Source organism: Lycorma delicatula, chromosome 11, assembly GCF_047948215.1.
Source record: "Lycorma delicatula isolate Av1 chromosome 11, ASM4794821v1, whole genome shotgun sequence".
Taxonomy (NCBI): Eukaryota; Metazoa; Arthropoda; class Insecta; order Hemiptera; family Fulgoridae; genus Lycorma; species Lycorma delicatula.
Genome location: NC_134465.1, coordinates 23,719,174 through 23,743,085, shown reverse-complemented (window position 1 = coordinate 23,743,085; position 23,912 = coordinate 23,719,174). Strand labels below are relative to the sequence as shown.

At 33.5% G+C, this 23,912-nt stretch overlaps 1 protein-coding gene across 46 annotated transcripts in view; it reads right to left on the bottom strand.

The window, feature by feature from the left end:
- LOC142332632 (uncharacterized) overlaps positions 1–23,912 on the bottom strand; it is a 104,193-nt gene that overhangs the window by 16,721 nt on the left and 63,560 nt on the right. For 28 of the 46 annotated variants that reach the window (XM_075379190.1, XM_075379192.1, XM_075379194.1 and 25 more), the window contains 14 exons: positions 23,504–23,626; positions 21,502–21,624; positions 20,313–20,435; positions 18,238–18,360; positions 17,352–17,462; positions 16,807–16,929; positions 15,066–15,188; positions 12,969–13,091; positions 11,763–11,873; positions 11,218–11,340; positions 5,487–5,603; positions 4,298–4,420; positions 2,609–2,731; positions 493–615 (listed from right to left, as the gene is read on the bottom strand). In XM_075379190.1, coding sequence (XP_075235305.1) covers positions 493–615; positions 2,609–2,731; positions 4,298–4,420; positions 5,487–5,603; positions 11,218–11,340; positions 11,763–11,873; positions 12,969–13,091; positions 15,066–15,188; positions 16,807–16,929; positions 17,352–17,462; positions 18,238–18,360; positions 20,313–20,435; positions 21,502–21,624; positions 23,504–23,626 — 1,692 coding nt within the window. The remainder of the gene's footprint in view (positions 1–492; positions 616–2,608; positions 2,732–4,297; positions 4,421–5,486; positions 5,604–11,217; positions 11,341–11,762; positions 11,874–12,968; positions 13,092–15,065; positions 15,189–16,806; positions 16,930–17,351; positions 17,463–18,237; positions 18,361–20,312; positions 20,436–21,501; positions 21,625–23,503; positions 23,627–23,912) is intronic. The other 18 variants (XM_075379213.1, XM_075379218.1, XM_075379195.1 and 15 more) reach the window with 17 other exon arrangements.

Below are 23,912 nucleotides of genomic sequence, written 5' to 3'. Positions count from 1 at the left end.
TCAGCTTGATAAATACAAACAGATCATAAAGGGTACCGGCATTGCTATAAAAGATTGTATGAACAGTATGGAATGAAGCATGCAGACTCCATCTCAAAAAGAGTTGCTAGGTTCTACATGAAGTGCCCAGATAAATCGCAGTTCTGTTTGCAGTGCTTTAATAAAATATACTAAAATATCCAGGTGTTTGTGCCTTTGATTCACCGATTATTTTCCTCTATTATAATAATATATTTTGCGAAGCAACAAGTTTGAATTATACATTAATTCAGTTTTGTTGGTTTAATTCTAAAACGGGATAATAATGATAACAAATAATATATTAGTGACAGATAACAATTATGTCATTAATCTCTGATATGTTTGACTCTATCCGTAATTTTTTTTACCTTTCATCACTAAATGTACGGAATTAAACTATTTAATTAACATTACTTTCTTCTTTACCCATATTACATATATGGTGTAAAAAGTAAACTGAGATATGCTTACCGGTTTGCACGTGGATTTTCTTCCTGTGCGGTGTATTTTGGTTCGTTGGATGATCTTGGTGAATGCGATTTATTATTATCTTCATTACCAGTAACATTTTTTTTTGTATTAGACAATGTATCTCTGAAAACCAAAAAAGATAAAATTGTATGAAGTTTTAAGAAGAAAGTTCATTTTGAGTTTCAACTAAATCCCATTTAGAGTGTTTCTAATTATTTGACTGCTGGCAGGTCCGTATGATGGAGAAACCGTCACAAATAAACAGTTTATTTTTGGTTGTACATAAATCTTAATTATATTAATATACAGAACAAAACAGTGTACTCAGATTTACAAATTTTATGTTATAACAATAAATCCTTATGGAAAATGTGATTAACATCGAAGGAAAAAATTAGCATGGTGTTTATTTTTTATTTGCTCATTTTTGCTTTTTTGGAAGGTGGCGAGTTTGAAGTGTGCCCCTCCTTGTTGTGGTGTGTTGTTTCTGTGTCGTATTCATTTATTCAAGATTCATCACCAGTAATAGCATTTTTTTAGAAAATCAGTATAAGTTTCAATTCACCCAGGAAGTCGCGGTACATTTGAACCCTGTTGTTTTTTTGATCAACAGTGAAGTTTTCTTGAACAATTTTTGCACAAAACCTTTTCGTATCCAATTCATTTGTCATAATTTGATTTATTGGAATACAGTTAAAATTCATTTGTACTGCAATCATTCTGACTGTTGATCGCCGGTCGTACCGTATCAAGTCTCTGATTTGCTCAACATTGTAGTCACGTTTTTGTGTTAACGGTCATACAGACCTTATATCGTTCACAACTGATTCCCGACTATCTGAAAAAGTTGGGCTCGTGCCTAATAATCCATACGGTCTCATCAATTATTAAAAGGTTTCGGTGGCATTCTCACCGAAATTAACAAGACACTTATTTGCAAAACGTTGCTCAGAATTAGTCTCATTCATTGGTGTAACGCACAACGAAAACTAGTTTCACGAGAAGCCTATGTCACACGTACAACAAATGACTAAAGATATTATTTATCTATTGTAAATCAGCTGTTCATATAACTATATGTTTACTAGTAACTTTGCCACATTGGCTGATTTATACAGCAATACTTTAAGATATCGACAAAATACCTCAACTTTTATGAAACCTGAAATAATAAAAACAAAAATAATTTCTTAAAAAATATATTTTTAAAACAACGTATTCATTTTTTTTATTATAAAATAAATGTGCTGTTATAGGAGAACGTTAAAAATTAGGTGGGTGGATAAAGTGACCAATGAAAAGGGGTTGCGGGTAATTTGTGAAGAAAGCATACGGCAAAATATAATTAATGGAAGAAAGAGACTTATGGGCTACATATTAAGGCATCATAGAATAGTCACTTTCATAATGGTGGGAAGGTAGGTGGGGAAAAATGTGCTAGCAGGCATCGTACAACTAATTTTTACGGATGTAGTATGTAGGGGACGTAACGAAATGAAATGGACCGGCCATAGATAGGGATTCTTGGAAACCTGAATCAAACCAGTCAAATAACTGAAAACAAAAAAAAAAACAGAGGTAAACCGGCCGACGAAAATTTCATCAGGGTAATGTAAATGTGTTGACATAAATAGCAAAAATAAAACTTTAGCAACGTGTACCGATATTCATTTTTTATGTAGTTATCTTAGACCCATTAATGTTAGAAAATTTGTAAATTCTTCTAATATATTTGGTTTCAAGTGTAATTTTTTTGAGAAAATATTAGCTACTACTATTTGGATAATATAAATCGATACGATATCTGTTTCTTTATATAAGTGAAAAAATTACGCTCTTTACTCTCCCAAATTTCCAATCTCAAATATGGAACGTTAAAAATTTAGATATCATCAAATCATTATGTATTAAATAAACGTAAATAAAGCTTATGCAAGTCCAGGGAAAAATTCGATGAATAAACTTTGTGCAATCAATACTTATCTCAATTGATGACATTCTCTTTTTTTTCATTATTTGTGGTGGTTGATCCACACAAATTATTTATTACACTATTTCTTATCAACCGATTTCATGCGTAAAAAAAAAAAAAAACAATCTATGAAAAAATATTTACAATTTTGTAGGTAGATTTTGCAGCCATGAACTGATTCTTGGTACATGTATTGTTTGTAGTGAATTTGATTTCCCATTACTTTTATTATCTGTATTATTTTCCGCTGTACTACGCAAGGGTTCCCTGAAAACAAAGCAATAAATCGTGTATTAAATTTTACGAAAAATTGTTCATAGTGTATCTTTGTTAATACCTATGGCAGCATAACAAACCAGTGTACATGTAATTACCAATTTTACCTTTTACATAACCTCCTTATGGAAAATGCGATTAACATCGAAGAAACAAATTAACATGGTTTTAAGTTTGTATTTGCTCATTTTTGCTTTTTTGGATATGGATATGGTGTGCCAATCCTTGCTCTGGGGTTTTTTTCGTGTATTACTCAAGTATTCAAGATTCGTCACCAGTAATAAAGTATTTTTAGAAAAGCAGTATCAGTCTAAATTCACCCAAAAATCGCTGCACACTTGCACCCTGTTATGTGTCTGATGAACAATGAAGTTTGCTTGGACGAATTTTGTACAAAATATTTTGGTATCCAATTCATTTATCAAAATTTGATGGACTGTGGTACAGTTAAAATTCAATTCTTCGGCAATCATTCTGACAGTTACTTATATAAATTAGGTGTTCATATAACCATATGTTTACTAGTAACTTTACAGTGTTGCCACTTCAGCTGATATGTATAGCAATACATTAAAACATCTACAAAATACCTGATTCTTTTATGCAAAAAGAGATATTAAACACAAAAATATTTTCTATAAAAACATTATTTAAAACAACGTATTCATTTTTTTTAAACATAAATGTGGTGTTATAAGAGAACGTTAAAAATCAGGTGGGTAGATAAAGTGACCAATGAACAGGGGTTGCGCCAAATTGATGAAGAAAGCATAAAGAAAAAAATATAATTAAACGAAGAAACATACTTATAGGCTACATATTAAGGCATCCTAGAATAGCCACTTTGATACTGGAAGGAAAGTAGATGGGAAAAAATGTGAAGGCAGGCAACGTTTGGAATATGTAAAACAAACTGTTAGGATTGTAGCATGTGAGGGATATACCGGAATGAAATGGACTGGCACTAGATAGGGATTCTTGGAATGCTGCACCAAATCAACCAAATAACTGACAACAAAAAAAAAAGTAAAGGGACCGATGAAATTTTCACCGGGATAATGTAAATGTGTTGACATAAATAGCAAAAATAAAACATTAGCAACGTGTACCGATATTCATTTTTTATATAGTTATCTTAGACCCATTAATGTTAGAAAATTTGTAAATTCTTCTAAAACATTTGGTTTCAAGTGTAATATTTTTGGAGAAATTATAATCTACTACTATTTGTATAATATTAATCGAAAACATATCTGTTTCCTTTATATAAGTGAAAAAATTACGGTCTTTACTGTGTCAAATTTCCAATCTCAAATAAGGAACGTTAAAAATGTAGATATCCTCATATCATTTTGTATTAAGTAAACGTGAATAAAAGCTTATTCAAGTTAAAAACTTTGATGGTTACTCTTTGTGCAATCAATGCATATCTCAGTAGATGACAATCTCTATTTTTTTGGTATTAGTAGTGATAGTATCCAGCCAAAGTATTTATTTCATTTTTTTTCTAATCAACCTCTTTAACAATAAAAAAACAATATACGAAATCATGCTTACAATTTTGTAGGTGGATTTTCCGTCGGTGAATCGATTCTTGGTACATGTATTATTGGTAGTGAATTGGATTTCACATTATTTTTATTATCTGTATTATATTCCGCTGTACTACGCAAGGGATCCCTGAAAACAAAGCAATAGATCGTGTTTTAAATTTAAGGAACAATATTTCAGTTTGTATCTCTGCTAATAACATTGGGAACTTAATTGATGATTTCCATGCCGTACTTTTTATTGAATTCTGAAGAAGATATATTGCTATAAAATAAATAATGGTTAATAATAAATTTATATTTATTTAAATTCAGCAACAAAATTGCGGTCCATCATGCTTATCACTGAATTTTGATTATAATCAATCTGATTCTATTCAAAGTTGTTAAACACGTACACGTTTACATCTAACAATAAAAATGTTAGGCTCATTTTTTAACAGGCGTTTATTTTCATGCAACTAAAAATGCTTCACGTATCTTTTCAAATCATTTTAGAAGTATGTAAGATAGTATATATTTGTATACACTATTTTCCCATTTAATAAGAAATCAAAGGATTTTTATTTGACTTTGAATTTATTTCATAACAAACCATACGTTCTGATAGTATTTTTATGAAAAAACCTATTATTTACAAAACCTGTGTTAAGTAGCCTTTTCAGTTCAAAAATTCGAAGTCCTGTATCAACAAGAAAAAAGTCGATCGGTTTATAAGAAATTATATTCATAAATAAGACCAGATCATAAAGGGTACCGGCATTGTTATTATAAACGATTGTATGAACAATATGGAATGAAGTATGCAAACTCTATCTCAAAAAGAGTTGCTAGGTTTTACAATTAGTGCCCAGATAAATCGCAGTACTTTTTGCAATGATTTAATAAAATACACTAAAATGCCCTGGTTATTCTGGCTTTGATCCAACGATTATTTTCCTCTATTTTAACAATATATTTTGGGAATAAAGAATTTTAATTCAGGTTTTTTGTTTTTATACTAAAATGGGATAATTATGATAAATAATATACTGACAGATACAGTTGTGTCATTAATCTCTGATATGTTTGACCATATGGGTAATTTTTTTTTACCTTTCATCACTAATTGTACGGAATTTAACTATTTATTTAATATTACTGTCTTGTTTACCTAGATTATATATAGTATAAAAAGTAAACTGAGATATGCTTACCGGTTTGTACGTGGATTTTCTCTCTGTGAAGTGTATTTTGGTTCATCAGAAGATCCTGGCGAATACGATTTATTACTATCTTCTTTACCAGTAAAACGTTTTATGGTATTAGTATCTCTGAAAATCAAAAAAAAATATGTGAATGACGTCTTATGAAGAAAGTTAATTTTGAGCTTTAACTAAATGTCAATTTAGAGTGTTTCTAATTATTTGAATGCTGGCAGGTCCGTATGATAGTGAAAACGGGAGGACTTCTTTTTAGATAGTTATGGAAGCACTACCAAAATTCTTATTTTATTATTAAATTTAAGAACTTAGATCATGCGTCAACTGTAAGGGGCCACATCCGGCCAATTACAGGGGCTGCCCCTATTATAAGGAGCAGACAAACAAAGTCAAGGGACTTAAAAAGCCCGCGACTTTGGACGGCCGCAGCTGGGCCCGTGTTGCCGGTGGGGGAAAAACAGTCCCCAAACCGGATGTGCCGGCACCCGTGGCCAAAGCGGTCGTGAAAAAAGGGGAGGTACCCTCCCCAACACCCGCCAAGCCAAAACCGGCGGCAACCACCAAGAAGGTGGTGAAACAAAAGGCGGCGACAAAGCCGCCCCTTGGCGAAGAAGGCCAAGCCTTCCTCGACGGGAAAGGCAAAGCCTGCTCCGGCTGGGAAGGCCAAGCAGGCTGTTAAAAACACCGCGGCCCCTGTGGCCCCGCGCCCCACCAAAAGGGCGGCCGCGCCAAAAGGCACCCCCAGCGGCAATCCGAAACCGGCTACCCCGTTGGAGACCACTGGCATGGACTTCCTGTCGCACATGACAGTGAAGGATATCCTGCCAGATATCATGATGGTGTTGCCACGCCTGCTCCAGGCAAAATCTCTCAAGGACTGTATTCAGTCCTTAATAGAGTGCCTCATGGCTGTACTGTCCAGGTATGGTTAGGCCCACCCTCAGACTCTTGCAGTGGAACGCCAACTCAGTAGTAGGCCGGACGGAGGAACTATGCCGTCTGGCCGAGGATCTACTGATAGACGTGATACTGTTGTCTGAGACGTGCTTGAACCCAAACAAGCAACTGACCCTTCGGAACTATTTTACATATAGGACGGATAGGCCAGTTCGACCCGGATCTCGCACCTCTGGTGGCACTGCGGTTTTAGTCCACAGACGCCACATGCATACGCGCGTTGTTCTTCATACAAACGTGATGGAGCAAACGTGTGTGCATGTGGAGCATCTGGGCACGGTGTATCGGCTGGTTTCGGCTTATAGCAAGCCGAACGACGCGGTAACCGGCGCAGATCTGGATGCCGTGCTGGAAAATTGGGATGGGCCCGTGATACTCATGGGCGACCTCAATGCCAAACACGTGTCATGGAACAGCATTCTGACAAATCCGAATGGCAGATTGCTGTACGAAAGGGCGAGAGCCCGCCGCTTGGTCGTCGTAGGCCCTGAGGTGCCCACGTTCGTGCATCGCTCAGGCAGATCTAGGCCTGACGTGCTGGATATCGCAGTCATGAAGGGGGGTACCCTCCCATTCATGATTGAAACGGTAGAAGACCTCAGCTCGGACCATTCCCCTGTCCTGTTGGAACTAGGTCAGGCAGGGGGTGGCCGAGATCCTCCGCCTATACCCCGAAGGTCAGTCAACTGGAAAAGGTTCTACGAGACCCTCCAGCGGGAGTACAGGCCGGTAAATCCTGAGCTCCTGAACACCCCGGAGGAAATCGACGACACTGTCGGGCGCGTCACGTCGTCAATGACCGAGGCCCTGGCAGGCAGCTCATCGGCCAAAACTCGAGCAGTTGTTCGAAACGACCTCCCTCCTCATATCTCCGAAGCCATAACGGAGAAACGACGACTGAGGAGGAGATATCGAATCACCCTGTCCCCCGCTGATAAGCGGGCCTTTTATAATCAAACGGACAGGGTAAAACAACTGCTGACAAGCCATCGAGAGGATTCGTGGAACGAATACCTCGCCTCGGTCTCTGACGACATCTCCTCGGTGTTCAGGTTGAACAGGAGACTGCGAGAAGGGAAGAAGCCTCGCCATCCGGTTGTGAGGCAGCGAGGTTTTCTTGCATACTCGGAGGCGGAGAGGGCCGAGGTATTCGCCGATACCTTGGAGGAGCAGTTCACTCCAAACCCCCCTCCCTCCCCGAACGACGAGCACACAACCGAGGTGGAATCCTTTCTTGTAGATTATTTCTCACAGGTGGAGGACGCCCCTCTAGAGATTGACCAAGTAACTGAAGCGGAAGTTTCCGCAGCCATTAAGGCCACAAGCCCCGACAAGGCCCCGGGTGTCGACGGGATCAGCGCCCGTGCATTCCGGAACATACCGGCCTCCGTGATTACAGCAATTTCGGTGATATTCACGTCCATTTTGTACGTTGGATATTTCCCGAATTGTTGGAAAACGGCCAAAGTCGTATTTTTACCCAAACCGGGGAAAAGTTTACTTTCCCCACGGAATTATAGGCCAATCTCCCTGTTACCGGTATTGTCTAAGTTGTTCGAGAGGATTTTTCTCGAAAAACTGAGGCGATACATGGAGGGAGAAGTGCGGCCCGAGCAATTTGGGTTCAGGGAGGGTCACTCAACCACCCTCCAACTGGTAAAAATAATAGACGACCTTGTCGGAGGCCTGAACAGGAAACGGGTGACTGCAGCCGTTTTTCTGGATGTGGCCCAAGGCCTTTGACAAAGTTTGGCATAGCGGGCTGCTTTATAAGCTAGCGCGATCGGCGATCCCTTACCGCTATGTCAGACTGATGCGGTCATATCTGCTAGACCGACATTTTGTCGTGCGCGTAGGGGAAACGATTTCCTCTACCAGAGAAATAGCCGCTGGGGTTCCCCAAGGAGCAGTACTTTCCCCGTTCTTGTACACTTTGTACGTGAACGATATGCCGCTGTCGGAAGGGGTCAAAACGGCCCTTTACGCAGACGACACGGCATATTTCTACGAATCCGCAAATGTGGATTACGCGGTCCGGAGGCTCCAAAAGCAGCTGGACTTAGTGGAACCGTGGCTCGACATGTGGAGAATCAGGGTCAACGGTGAAAAATCGGTGGCCGTGATGTTCACATGCAAGACACGAAAACCGACCAGAGAGCTGGAAATCTCAGGGGAGAAAATCCCTTTTGAGAAAACAGTTAAGTACCTGGGGGTGGTGTTGGACAGGCGGCTTACCTTCGGCGAACATGTAAATTATGCGACCCGGAGGGCTAAGGCCGCCAGAGCCTCGCTATACCCAGTGCTGAACAGTGCCAGCCCGTACCCACTGGCAACTAAGCTCCTCATTTTTCGGCTGTACGTACTGCCGATTCTAACATATGCTTACCCGGCATGGGGGGCAGTGTTGAGCTCCTCGCTTCAAAAGAAGATCGAGGCCGTCCAAAACATCGCGTTGCGGACGATCTTTGGAGCTCCGTGGTTCGTCAGGAACGCCACTCTCCGATCTGATGCGAGATTTCAATCCGTGTCCGAGGTGGGGGTGGCGCAGGCGCGCAGACTGTTCGTGAGAGCGGCTGTGTCCGAACACAGTCATCTTCGGGACATCTGCCGAGAGGACCCAACTCCGACAGTTGTAAGGAAGCGGCCTCACGCCGTACTGGACGAACCACCGTGATGGTGCGGTGCGGTAGCCGAAAATCGACAAACCAGGCTTAGGGGCCTCCATATCGCATGAGCCATAAACGGAATAGTGCGTCAGACGCGTTTACGGGGTCGCGAGTGAAAAGTTTTCGCGAGTTATATAGTTTGAAGACGTCAAACACGGTAAGTCGCGCATAAAACAAAAACGCGGTCTAAATTTAAAAAAAAAACTTACAGTAAGACAAAATATCCCAGCAATTGCGACTCCTCCGGAAAAGGGGACGCATTGCTCCCTCCTTATAGCTAGTGCCCCGTTGTGGCGTATTCCTGCTAGCCTATTAAAGAGTTAGCACCGAAAGGACTTCAGTGGACGGTCTGAAGGGGAATTACGTCGGGAGGACAGGCTTTATAAGCCTAGCCTTCCGCGGTCGGCCCATGAAATGGGTTCGATAACGCTGGTTTAACAACGGATTGGAATGCAATTAAATCCGTCTTAAATTCACTAAAATAATAATAGACAAAACTTGAAAAATTAGATCCGAGATTAAAAAAAAAATAACCCTTTTAAAAAACAAGCCCGATTAGAATGATCCAGCAGCAAGGGACTCTGTCCAGGTTCTGCGATAAAGTAGGGAGTAATAGACTCCTGCCAACTTTGCATTCCATTCCAAGAACTTAGATTGGAGAATATTAACGCATATTACAGCCTTTTTTTTATATTTAAATTAGTACACAAACTAGTATTGAAATCTTCGTTATTAACAAACTGTCACTAAAACCAAATATCAGTTTATTTTTTTGTACACTAAACATAAAATATTAAAAATCAAAACAAAACAATGTACATGTAATAACCAACTTTAAGTTATAACATAACCTCCTTATGGAAAATGCGATTAATATCGAAGAAACAAATTAACATGGTTTTATTTTTTTATTTGTTCATTTTTGCTTTTTTGGATGGTAGTAGGTTGAAGTGTGCCACTCCTTGCACTGGTGTTTTGTTTTCGTGTCGTACTCAAGTATTCAAGATTCGTCACCAGTAATAACATTTTTTTTAGAAAATCAGTATCCGTCTCAATTGACCCAAAAATCGCTGCACACTTGCACCCTGTTATGTTTCTGATGAACAGTGAAGTTTGCTTGGAATAATTTTGTACAAAATGTTTTCGTATCCAATACATTTATCAAAATTTGATGGACTGTGGTACGGTTAAAAATCAATTCTTCGGCAATCATTCTGACAGTTACTTATATAAATTAGCTGTTCATATAACCATATGTTTACTAGTAACTTTACAGTGTTGCCACTTTAGCTGATATGTATAGCAATACATTAAAACATCTACAAAATACCTGATTCTTTTATGAAAACTGAGATATTAAACACAAAAATATTTTCTATAAAAACATTATTTAAAATAACGTATTCATTTTTTTTAAACATAAATGTGGTGTTATAAGAGAACGTTAAAAATCAGGTGGGTTGATAAAGTGACCAATGAACAGGGGTTGCGGCAAATTGATGAAGGAAGTATAAAGAAAAATATAATTAAACAAAGAAACATACTTATAGGCTACATATTAAGGCATCCTAGAATAGTCACTTTGATACTGGAAGGAAGGTAGATGGGAAAAAATGTGAAGGCAGGCAACGTTTGGAATATGGAAAACAAACTGTTAGGGTTATATCATGTGAGGGATATACCGGAATGAAATGGACTGGCACTAGATAGGGATTCTTGGAATGCTGCACCAAATCAACCAAATAACTGACAACAAAAAAAAAAAGTAAACGGACCGATGAAATTTTCACCAGGTAATGTAAATGTGTTGACATAAATAGGAAAAATAAAACTTTAGCAACGTGTACCGATATTCAATTTTTATGTAGTTATCTTAGACCCATTAATGTTAGTAAATTTGTAAATTCTTCTAATATATTTGGTTTCAAGTGTAATTTTTTTGAGAAAATATTAGCTACTACTATTTGGATAATATAAATCGATACGATATCTGTTTCTTTATATCCAGCCATCTTTATAGTATCCAGCCAAAGTATTTATTTCATTTTTTTTCTAATCAACCCCTTTAACAATAAAAAAACAATATACGAAATCATGCTTACAATTTTGTAGGTGGATTTTTCGTCTGTGAACCGATTCTTGGTACATGTATTATTGGTAGTGAATTGGATTTCACATTATTTTTATTATCTGTATTATATTCCGCTGTACTACGCAAGGGATCCCTGAAAACAAAGCAATAGATCGTGTATTAAATTTAAGGAACAATATTTCAGTTTGTATATCTGCTAATAACATTGGGAACTTAATTGATGATTTCCATGCCGTACTTTTTATTGAATTCTGAAGAAGACATTATATTGCAATAATATAAATGAAGGATAATAATAAATTTATTTCTATTTAAATTCAGAAATAAAATGGCAGTCCATCATGCTGAATTTTCACTTAATTTTTTTTTCTTGAATATACAATATGTAGAAAATATGTTCATGCAAAGTCCACAATTAACTTTCATCTAAAAATTACGTAGTATATTATTTTGATTCATCATAAAAATTCAGTAGATGAAAATAAATAAAAAATGGGCTATATTTAATAAATTATCAAGACGATTGAAAAACAAAAAAATATATATATTACATACTGTGTTTCTGTCGTTCTTAATGTTTGATTAATAGGAAAATTACTAGACTTCCTTTCTTTATTTTCAGGAGAATATAAGGAATCATCAACTCTGTAACACATATTTAAAGTACTGAAAAGTACAAAGAAATCATTGTTATTAAACATAATACATGAAAAACATAAAGATAATAATAATATCTGTTATTTTTTTGATATTGTAATACTATATTTGTATAAAGTGTATTTCCTTTAAAAAATTCGGGATAAACTGTGGCGAAATTTCCATAACACATATTATTACTACAACGTAATAGACCAACACTTTTCACTTCATAATAATCAATATAATTCTACTCAAACTCGTACAACACGTACAAGATTATATCATACAATAAATATGTGCGCTCATTTTTCATGCAACGCAAAATGCTTCACGTATCTTTCTAAATCATTTTAGAAGTTTGTAAGATAGTATATATTTGTATACACTGCATTCCCATTAAATAAGAAATCAAAGATTTTTATTTTACTTTGCGTTTATTTCATAAGAAACCATAAGTTCTGATAATATTTTTATGAAAAAACCTATAATTTACAAACGGGATTGGCTCTACGTTTCAAGCTGGTTTTTTCTCAGTAGACCCCATCTCAAAGCCTTTGTTAGAAACTTTTCCCTTCAAAAATTATATGAAGTCCTGCATCAACAAGAAAAAAGTCCATCGAATTTTAAGAAATCAGCTTGATAAATACAAACAGATCATAAAGGGTACCGGCATTGTTATAAAAGATTGTATGAACAGTATGGAATGAAGCATGCAGACTCCATCTCAAAAAGAGTTGCTAGGTTCTACATGAAGTGCCCAGATAAATCGCAGTTCTGTTTGCAGTGATATAATAAAATATACTAAAATATCCAGGTGGTTGTGCCTTTGATTCACCGATTATTATCCTCTATTATAATAATATATTTTGCGAAGCAACAAGTTTGAATTATACATTAATTCAGTTTTGTTGGTTTAATTCTAAAACGGGATAATAATGATAACAAATAATATATTAGTGACAGATAACAGATATGTCATTAATCTCTGATATTTTGACTCTATCCGTAATTTTTTTTACCTTTCATCACTAAATGTACGGAATTAAATTGTTTAATTAATATTACTTTCTTGTTTACCCATATTACATATATGGTGTAAAAAGTAAACTGAGATATGCTTACCGATTTGCACGTGGATTTTCTTCCTGTGCAGTGTATTTTGGTTCGTTAGATGATCTTGGTGAATGCGATTTATTATTATCTTCGTTACCAGTAACATTTTTTTTTGTATTAGACAATGTATCTCTGAAAACCAAAAAGGATAAAATTGTATAAAGTTTTAAGAAGAAAGTTCAACTAAATCCTATTTAGAGTGTTTCTAATTATTTGACTGCTGGCAAGTCCGTATGATGGAGAAACCGTCACACATAAATAGTTTATTTTTGGTTGTACATTAATCTTACGTATATTAATAAACAGAACAAAACAGTGTACTCAGATTTACAAATTTTATGTTATAACAATAAATCCTTATGGAAAATGCGATTAACATCGAAGAAACAAATTAACATGGTGTTAATTTTTTATTCGCTCATTTTTGCTTTTTTGGAAGGTGGCGAGTTTGAAGTGTGCCAATCCTTGTTGTGGTGTTTTGTTTCTGTGTCGTATTCATATATTCAAGATTCATCACCAGTAATAACATTTTTTTATAAAATCAGTATAAGTTTCAATTCACCCAGGAAGTCGCGGCACATTTGCACCGTGTTGTTTTCTGATCAACAGTGAAGTTTTCTTGGACAATTTTTGCACAAAATATTTTCGTATCCAATTCATTTGTCAATATTTGATTTATTGGAATAAGGTTAAAATTTAATTGTACTGCAATCATTCTGACTGTTGATCGCCGGTCGTACCGTATCAAGTCTATGATTCGCTCAACATTGTAGTCACGTTTTTGCGTTAACGGTCATACAGACCTTATATCGTTCACAACTGATTCCCGACTATCTGAAAAAGTTGGGCTCGTGCCTAATAATCCATCCGTTGTCATCAATTTTTAAAAGGTTTCGGTGGCATTCTCACCGAAATTAACACGAAACCTATTCGCACAACGTTGCTCATAATTAGTCTGCCTCATTGTTTTAACGCACAACGAAAACTAGTTTCACGAGAAGCCTATGTCTCACGTACAACAAATGACTAAAGATATTATTTATCTAATGTAAATCAGCTGTTCATATAACTATATGTTTACTAGTAACTTTGCCACATTGGCTGATTTATACAGCAATACTTTAAGACATCTACAAAATACCTCAACTTTTATGAAACCTGAAATAATAAAAACAAAAAAAATTGCTTAAAAAATATATTTTTAAAACAACGTATTCATTTTTTTTATTATAAAATAAATGTGGTGTTATAGGAGAACGTTAAAAATTAGGTGGGTGGATAAAGTGACCAATGAAAAGGGGATGCGGAAAATTTTTGAAGAAAGCATACGGCAAAATATAATTAATGGAAGGAAGAGACTTATGGGCTACATATTAAGGCATCATAGAATAGTCACTTTCATTCTGGTGGGAAGGTAGGTGGGGAAAAATGTGCTTGCAGGCATCGTACAACTAATTGGTAGGGATGTAGTATGTAGGGGACGTAACGAAATGAAATGGACCGGCCATAGATAGGGATTCTTGGAAACCTGAATCAAACCAGTCAAATAACTGAAAACAAAAAAAAACAGAGGTAAACCGGCCGATGAAAATTTCACCAGGGTAATGTAAATGGGTTGGCATATTTAGCAAAAATAAAACTTTAGCAACGTGTACCGCTATTCATTTTTTATATAGCTATCTTAGACCCATTAATGTTAGAAAATTTGTAAATTCTTCTAAAATATTTGGTCTCAAGTGTAATTTTTTTGAGAAAATATTAGCTACTACTATTTGGATAATATAAATCGATACGATATCTGTTTCTTTATATAAGTGAAAAAATTACGCTCTTTACTCTCCCAAATTTCCAATCTCAAATATAGAACGTTAAAAATTTAGATATCATCAAATCATTATATATTAAATAAACGTAAATAAAGCTAATGCAAGTCCAGGGAAAAATTCGATGAATAAACTTTGTGCAATCAATACTTATCTCAATTGATGACATTCTCTTTTTTTTCATTATTTGTGGTGGTTGATCCACACAAATTATTTATTACACTTTTTCTTATCAACCGATTTCATGCGTAAAAAAAAAAACAATCTATGAAAAAATATTTACAATTTTGGAGGTAGATTTTGCAGCCATGAACTGATTCTTGGTACATGTATTGTTTGTAGTGAATTTGATTTCCCTTTACTTTTATTATCTGTATTATTTTCCGCTGTACTACGCAAGGGATCCCTGAAAACAAAGCAATAAATCGTGTATTAAATTTTACGAAAAATAGTTCATAGTGTATCTATGTTAATACCTATGGCAGCATAACAAACCAGTGTACATGTAATTACCAATTTTACCTTTTACATAACCTCATTATGGAAAATGCGATTAACATCGAAGAAACAAATTAACATGGTTTTAATTTAGTACTTGCTCATTTTTGCTTTTTTGGATATGGATATGGTGTGCCAATCCTTGCTCTGGTGTTTTTTTTCGTGTATTACTCAAGTTTTCAAGATTCGTCACCAGTAATAACGTATTTTTAGAAAAGCAGTATCAGTCTAAATTCACCCAAAAATCACTGCACACTTGCACCCTGTTATGTGTCTGATGAACAATGAAGTTTGCTTGGACGAATTTTGTACAAAATATTTTCGTATCCAATTCATTTATCAAAATTTGAAGGACTGTGGTACAGTTAAAATTCAATTCTTCTGCAATCATTCTGACAGTTACTTATATAAATTAGCTGTTCATATAACCATATGTTTACTAGTAACTTTACAGTGTTGCCACTTCAGCTGATATGTATAGCAATACATTAAAACATCTACAAAATACCTGATTCTTTTATGAAAACTGAGATATTAAACACAAAAATAATTTTTCTATAAAAATATTTTTTTTAAAACAACGTATTCATTTTTTTTAAACATAAATGTGGTGTTATAAGAGAACGTTAAAAATCAGGTGGGTAGATAAAGTCACCAATGAACAGGGGTTGCGGCAAATTGATGAAGAAAGCATAAAGAAAAATATAATTAAACGAAGAAACATACTTATAGGCTACATATTAAGGCATCCTAGAATAGTCACTTTGATACTGGAAGGAAGGTAAATGGGAAAAAATGTGAAGGTAGGCAAAGTTTGGAATATGTAAAACAAACTGTTAGGATTGTAGCATGTGAGGGATATACCGGAATGAAATGGACTGGCACTAGATAGAGATTCTTGGAATGCTGCACCAAATCAACCAAATAACTGACAACAAAAAAAAAGTAAACGGACCGATGAAATTTTCACCGGGATAATGTAAATGTGTTGACATAAATAGCAAAAATAAAACTTTAGCAACGTGTACCGATAATCATTTTTTATATAGTTATCTTACACGCATTAATGTTAGTAAATTTGTAAATTCTTCTAAAAGATTTGGTTTCAAGTGTAATATTTTTGGAGAAATTATAATCTACTACTATTTGTATAATATTAATCGATAATATATCTGTTTCCTTTATATAAGTGAAAAAATTACGTTCATTACTGTGCCAAATTTCCAATCGAAAATAAGGAACGTTAAAAATGTAGATATCGTCATATCATTTTGTATTAAGTAAACGTGAATAAAAGCTTATGCAAGTTAAAAACTTTGATGGTTACTCTTTGTGCAATCAATGCATATATCAGTAGATGACAATCTCTATTTTTTTGGTATTAGTAGTGATAGTATCCAGACATTTTATTTATTAGTATATTTATATCCTAGTGATAGTATTTTTATTCAACCCCTTTAACAACAAAATCAACCCCTAATCAACCCCTTTAACAATAAAAAAACAATATACGAAATCATGCTTACAATTTTGTAGGTGGATTTTCCGTCTGTGAACCGATTCTTGGTACATGTATTATTGGTAGTGAATTGGATTTCACATTATTTTTATTATCTGTATTATATTCCGCTGTACTACGCAAGGGATCCCTGAAAACAAAGCAATAGATCGTGTATTAAATTTAAGGAACAATATTTCATTTTGTATCTCTGCTAATAACATTGGGAACTTAATTGATGATTTCCATGGCGTACTTTTTATTGAATTCTGAAGAAGACATTATATTGCAATAATATAAATGAAGGATAATAATAAATTTATTTCTATTTAAATTCAGCAATAAAACGGCAGTCAATCATGCTGAATTTTCACTGAATTTTTTTTTCTTGAAAATACAATATGTAGAAAATATGTTCGTGCAAATTCCACAATTAACTATCATCTAAAAATTACGCAGTATATTATTTTGATTCATCATAAAAATTCAGTTGATGAAAATAAATAAAAAATGGGCTATATTTAATAAATTATCAAGACGATTGAAAAACAAAAAAATATATATATTACTTACTGTGTTTCTGTCGTTCTTAATGTTTGATTAGTAGGAAAATTACTAGACTTCCTTTCTTTATTTTCCGGAGAATATAAGGAATCATCACCTCTGTAACACATATTTAAAGTACTGAAAAGTACAAAGAAATCATTGGTATTAAACATAATACATGAAAAACATAAAGATTATAATAATATCTGTTATTTTTTTGATATTGTAATACTATATTTGTAAAAAGTGTTTTCCTTTAAAAAATTCGGCATAAACTGTGACGAAAATTCCATAACACATAATATTACTACAACGTAATAGACGAACACTTTTCACTTCATAAATAAATATAATTCAATATAATCAAAAATTATATGAAGTCCTGTATCAACAAGAAAAAAGTCCATCGAATTTTAAGAAATCAGCTTGATAAATACAAACAGATCATAAAGGGTACCGGCATTGTTATAAAAGATTGTATGAACAGTATGGAATGAAGCATGCAGACTCCATCTCAAAAAGAGTTACTAGGTTCTACATGAAGTGCCCAGATAAATCGCAGTTCTGTTTGCAGTGCTTTAATAAAATATACTAAAATATCCAGGTGTTTGTGCCTTTGATTCACCGATTATTTTCCTCTATTATAATAATATATTTTGAGAAGAAACAAGTTTGAATTATACATTAATTCAGTTTTGTTGGTTTAATTCTAAAACGGGATAATAATGATAACAAATAATATATTAGTGACAGAAAACAGTTATGTCATTAATCTCTGATATGTTTGACTCTATCCGTAATTGTTTTTACCTTTCATCACTAAATGTACGGAATTAAACTATTTAATTAATATTACTTTCTTGTTTACCCATATTACATATATGGTGTAAAAAGTAAACTGAGATATGCTTACCGGTTTGCACGTGGATTTTCTTCCTGTGCAGTGTATTTTGGTTCGTTAGATGATCTTGGTGAATGCGATTTATTATTATCTTCATTACCAGTAACATTTTTTTTTGTATTAGACAATGTATCTCTGAAAACCAAAAAGGATAAAATTGTATGAAGTTTTAAGAAGAAAGTTCATTTTGAGTTTCAACTAAATCCTATTTAGAGTGTTTCTAATTATTTGATTGCTGGCAGGTCCGTATGATGGAGAAACCGTCTCACATAAACAGTTTATTTTTGGTTGTACATTAATCTTAAGAATATTAATAAACAGAAAAACAGTGTACTCAGATTTTCAAATTTTATGTTATAACAATAAATCCTTATGGAAAATGCGATTAACTTCGAAGAAACAAATTAGCATGGTGATAATTTTTATTTGCTCATTTTTGCTTTTTTGGAAGGTGGCGAGTTTGAAATGTGCCACTCCTTGTTGTGGTGTATTGTTTCTGAGTCGTATTCATATATTCAAGATTCATCACCAGTAATAACATTTTTTTATAAAATCAGTATAAGTTTCAATTCACCCAGGAAGTCGCGGCACATTTGCACCCTGTTGTTTTCTGATCAACAGTGAAGTTTTCTTGGACAATTTTTGCACAAAATTTTTTCGTATCCAATTCATTTGTCAATATTTTATTTATTGGAATAAGGTTAAAATTTAATTGTACTGCAATCATTCTGACAGTTGATCGCCGGTCGTACCGTATCAAGTCTCTGATTTGCTCAACATTGTAGTCACGTTTTTGTGTTAACGGTCATACAGACCTTATATCGTTCATAACTGATTCCCGACTATCTGAAAAAGTTGGGCTCGTGCCTAATAATCCATACGTTCTCATCAATTTTTAACAGGTTTCGGTGGCATTCTCACCGAAATTAACTAGAAACTTATTTGCAATACGTTGCTCATAATTAGTCTCACTCATTGGTGTAACGCACAACGAAAACTAGTTTCACGAGAAGCCTATGTCACACGTACAACAAATGACTAAAGATATTATTTATCTATTGTAAATCAGCTGTTCATATAACTATATGTTTATTAGTAACTTTGCCACATTGGCTGATTTATACAGCAATACTTTAAGATATCTACAAAATACCTCAAGTCTTATGAAACCTGAAATAATAAAAACAAAAATAATTTCTTAAAAAAATATATTTTTAAAACAACGTATTCATTTTTTTATTATAAAATAAATGTGGTGTTGTAGGAGAACGTTAGAAATTAGGTGGGTGGATAAAGTGACCAATGAAAAGGGGTTGCGGAAAATTTGCGAAGAAAGCATACGGCAAAATATAATTAATGGAAGAAAGAGACTTATGGGCTACATATTAAGGCATCATAGAATAGTCACTTTCATTCTGTTGGGAAGGTTGGTGGGGAAAAATGTGCTAGCAGGCATCGTACAACTAATTTTTAGGGATGTAGTATGTAGGGGACGTAACGAAATGAAATGGACCGGCCATAGATAAGGATTCTTGGAAACCTGAATCAAACCAGTCAAATAACTTAAAACAAAAAAAAAAAAGTAAACGGACCGATGAAATTTTCACCAGGTAATGTAAATGTGTTGACATAAATAGGAAAAATAAAACTTTAGCAACGTGTACCGATATTCATTTTTTATATAGCTATCTTAGACGCATTAATGTGAGCAAATTTGTAAACTCTTCTAAAACATTTGGTTTCAAATCTACTACTATTTGTATAATATTAATCGAAAACATATCTGTTTCCTTTATATAAGTGAAAAAATTACGGTCTTTACTGTGTCAAATTTCAAATCTCAAATAAGGAACGTTAAAAATGTAGATATCCTCATATCATTTTGTATTAAGTAAACGTGAATAAAAGCTTATTCAAGTTAAAAACTTTGATGGTTACTCTTTGTGCAATCAATGCATATCTCAGTAGATGACAATCTCTATTTTTTTGGTATTAGTAGTGATAGTATTCAGCCAAAGTATTTATTTCATTTTTTTTCTAATCAACCCCTTTAACAATAAAAAAACAATATACGAAATCATGCTTACAATTTTGTAGGTGGATTTTCCGTCTGTGAACCGATTCTTGGTACATGTATTACTGGTAGTGAATTGGATTTCACATAATTTTTAATATCTGTATTATATTCCGCTGTACTACGCAAGGGATCCCTGAAAACAAAGCAATAGATTGTGTATTAAATTTAAGGAACAATATTTCAGTTTGTATCTCTGCTAATAACATTGGGAACTTAATTGATGATTTCCATGCCGTACTTTTTATTGAATTCTGAAGAAGATATATTGCTATAAAATAAATAATGGTTAATAATAAATTTATATTTATTTAAATTCAGCAACAAAATTGCGGTCCATCATGCTTATCACTGAATTTTGATTATAATCAATCTGATTCTATTCAAAGTTGTTAAACACGTACAAGTTTACATCTAACAATAAAAATGTGAGGCTCATTTTTTAACAGGCGTTTATTTTCATGCAACTAAAAATGCTTCACGTATCTTTTCAAATCATTTTAGAAGTTTGTAAGATAGTATATATTTGTATACACTTCTTTCCCATTTTTCCCATTTTTATTCCCATTTTTATTTGACTTTGAGTTTATTTCATAACAAACCATACGTTCTGATAGTATTTTTATGAAAAAACCTATTATTTACAAAACCTGTGTTAAGTAGCCTTTTCAGTTCAAAAATTCGAAGTCCTGTATCAACAAGAAAAAAGTCGATCGGTTTATAAGAAATCATATTCATAAATAAGACCAGATCATAAAGGGTACCGGCATTGTTATTATAAACGATTGTATGAACAATATGGAATGAAGTATGCAAACTCTATCTCAAAAAGAGTTGCTAGGTTTTACTATTAGTGCCCAGATAAATCGCAGTACTGTTTGCAATGATTTAATAAAATACACTAAAATGCCCTGGTTATTCTGGCTTTGATCCAACGATTATTTCCTCTATTTTAATAATATATTTTGGGAATAAAGAATTTTAATTCAGGTTTTTTGTTTTTATACTAAAATATGATAATTATGATAAATAATATACTGACAGATACAGTTGTGTCATTAATCTCTGATATGTTTGACCATATGGGTAATTTTTTTTTACCTTTCATCACTAATTGTACGGAATTTAACTATTTATTTAATATTACTGTCTTGTTTACCTAGATTATATATAGTATAAAAAGTAAACTGAGATATGCTTACCGGTTTGCACGTGGATTTTCTCTCTGTGAAGTGTATTTTGGTTCATCAGAAGATCCTGGCGAATACGATTTATTACTATCTTCATTACCAGTAAAACGTTTTATGGTATTAGTCAATGTATCTCTGAAAATCAAAAAAAAATATGTGAATGACGTCTTATGAAGAAAGTTAATTTTGAGCTTTAACTAAATGTCAATTTAGAGTGTTTCTAATTATTTGAATGCTGGCAGGTCCGTATGATAGTGAAAACGGGAGGTTTTCTTTTTAGATAGTTATGGAAGCATTACCAAAATTCTTATTTTATTATTAAATTTAAGAACTTAGATTGGAGAATATTAACGCATATTACAGCCTTTATTTTATATTTAAATTAGTACACAAACTAGTAGTGAAATCTTCGTTATTAACAAACTGTCACTAAAACCAAATATCAGTTTATTTTTTTGTACACTAATCATAAAATATTAAAAATCAAAACAAAACAATGTACATGTAATTACCAACTTTAAGTTATAACATAACCTCCTTATGGAAAATGCGATTAATATCGAAGAAACAAATTAACATGGTTTTATTTTTTTATTTGTTCATTTTTGCTTTTTTGGATGGTAGTAGGTTGAAGTGTGCCACTCCTTGCACTGGTGTTTTGTTTTCGTGTCGTACTCAAGTATTCAAGATTCGTCACCAGTAATAACATTTTTTTTAGAAAATCAGTATCAGTCTCAATTCACCCAAATATCGCTGCACAGTTGCACCCTGTTGTGTTTCTGATGAACAGTGAAGTTGCTTGGAATAATTTTGTACAAAATGTTTTCGTATCCAATACATTTATCAAAATTTGATGGACTGTGGTACGGTTAAAATTCAATTCTTCGGCAATCATTCTGACAGTTACTTATATAAATTAGCTGTTCATATAACCATATGTTTACTAGTAACTTTACAGTGTTGTCACTTTAGCTGATATGTATACCAATACATTAAAACATTTACAAAATACCTGATTCTTTTATGAAAACTGAGATATTAAACACAAAAATATTTTTTCTATAAAAATATTTTTTTTAAAACAACGTATTCATTTTTTTTAAACATAAATGTGGTGTTATAAGAAAACGTTAAAAATCAGGTGGGTAGATAAAGTGACCAATGAACAGGGGCTGCGACAAATTGATGAAGAAAGCATAAAGAAAAATATAATTAAACGAAGAAACATACTTATAGGCTACATATTAAGGCATCCTAGAATAGCCACTTTGATACTGGAAGGAAGGTAGATGGGGAAAAATGTGAAGGCAGGCAACGTTTGGAATATGTAAAACAAACTGTTAGGGTTGTAGCATGTGAGGGATATACCGGAATGAAATGGACTGGCACTTGATGGGATTCTTGGAATGCTGCACCAAATCAACCAAATAACTGACAACAAAAAAAAAAAGTAAAGGGACCGATGAAATTTTCACCAGGTAATGTAAATGTGTTGACATAAATAGGAAAAATAAAACTTTAGCAACGTGTACCGATATTGATTTTTTATATAGTTATCTTACACGCATTAATGTTAGTAAATTTGTAAATTCTTCTAAAAGAATTGGTTTCAAGTGTAATATTTTTGGAGAAACTATAATCTACTACTATTTGTATTATATTAATCGATAATATATCTGTTTCCCTTATATAAGTGAAAAAATTACGGTCATTACTGTGCCAAATTTCCAATCGCAAATAAGGAACGTTAAAAATGTAGATATCCTCATATGATTTTGTATTAAGTAAACGTGAATAAAAGCTTATGCAAGTTAAAAACTTTGATGGTTACTCTTTGTGCAATCAATGCATATCTCAGTAGATGACAATCTCTATTTTTTTGGTATTAGTAGTGATAGTATCCAGACATTTTATTTATTAGTGTATTTATATCCTAGTGATAGTATATTTATTTCATTATTTTTCTAATCAACCCCTTTAAAAGTAAAAAAACAATACACGAAATCATGCTTACAATTTTGTAGGTGGATTTTCCGTCTGTGAACCGATTCTTGGTACATGTATTATTGGTAGTGAATTGGATTTCACATTATTTTTATTATCTGTATTATATTCCGCTGTACTACGCAAGGGATCCCTGAAAACAAAGCAATAGATCGTGTATTAAATTTAAGGAACAATATTTCAGTTTGTATCTCTGCTAATAACATTGGGAACTTAATTGATGATTTCCATGCCGTACTTTTTATTGAATTCTGAAGAAGACATTATATTGCAATAATATAAATGAAGGATAATAATAAATTTATTTCTATTTAAATTCAGCAATAAAACGGCAGTCCATTCATGCTGAATTTTCACTGAATTTTTTTTTCTTGAAAATACAATATGTAGAAAATATGTTCGTGCAAAGTCCACAATTA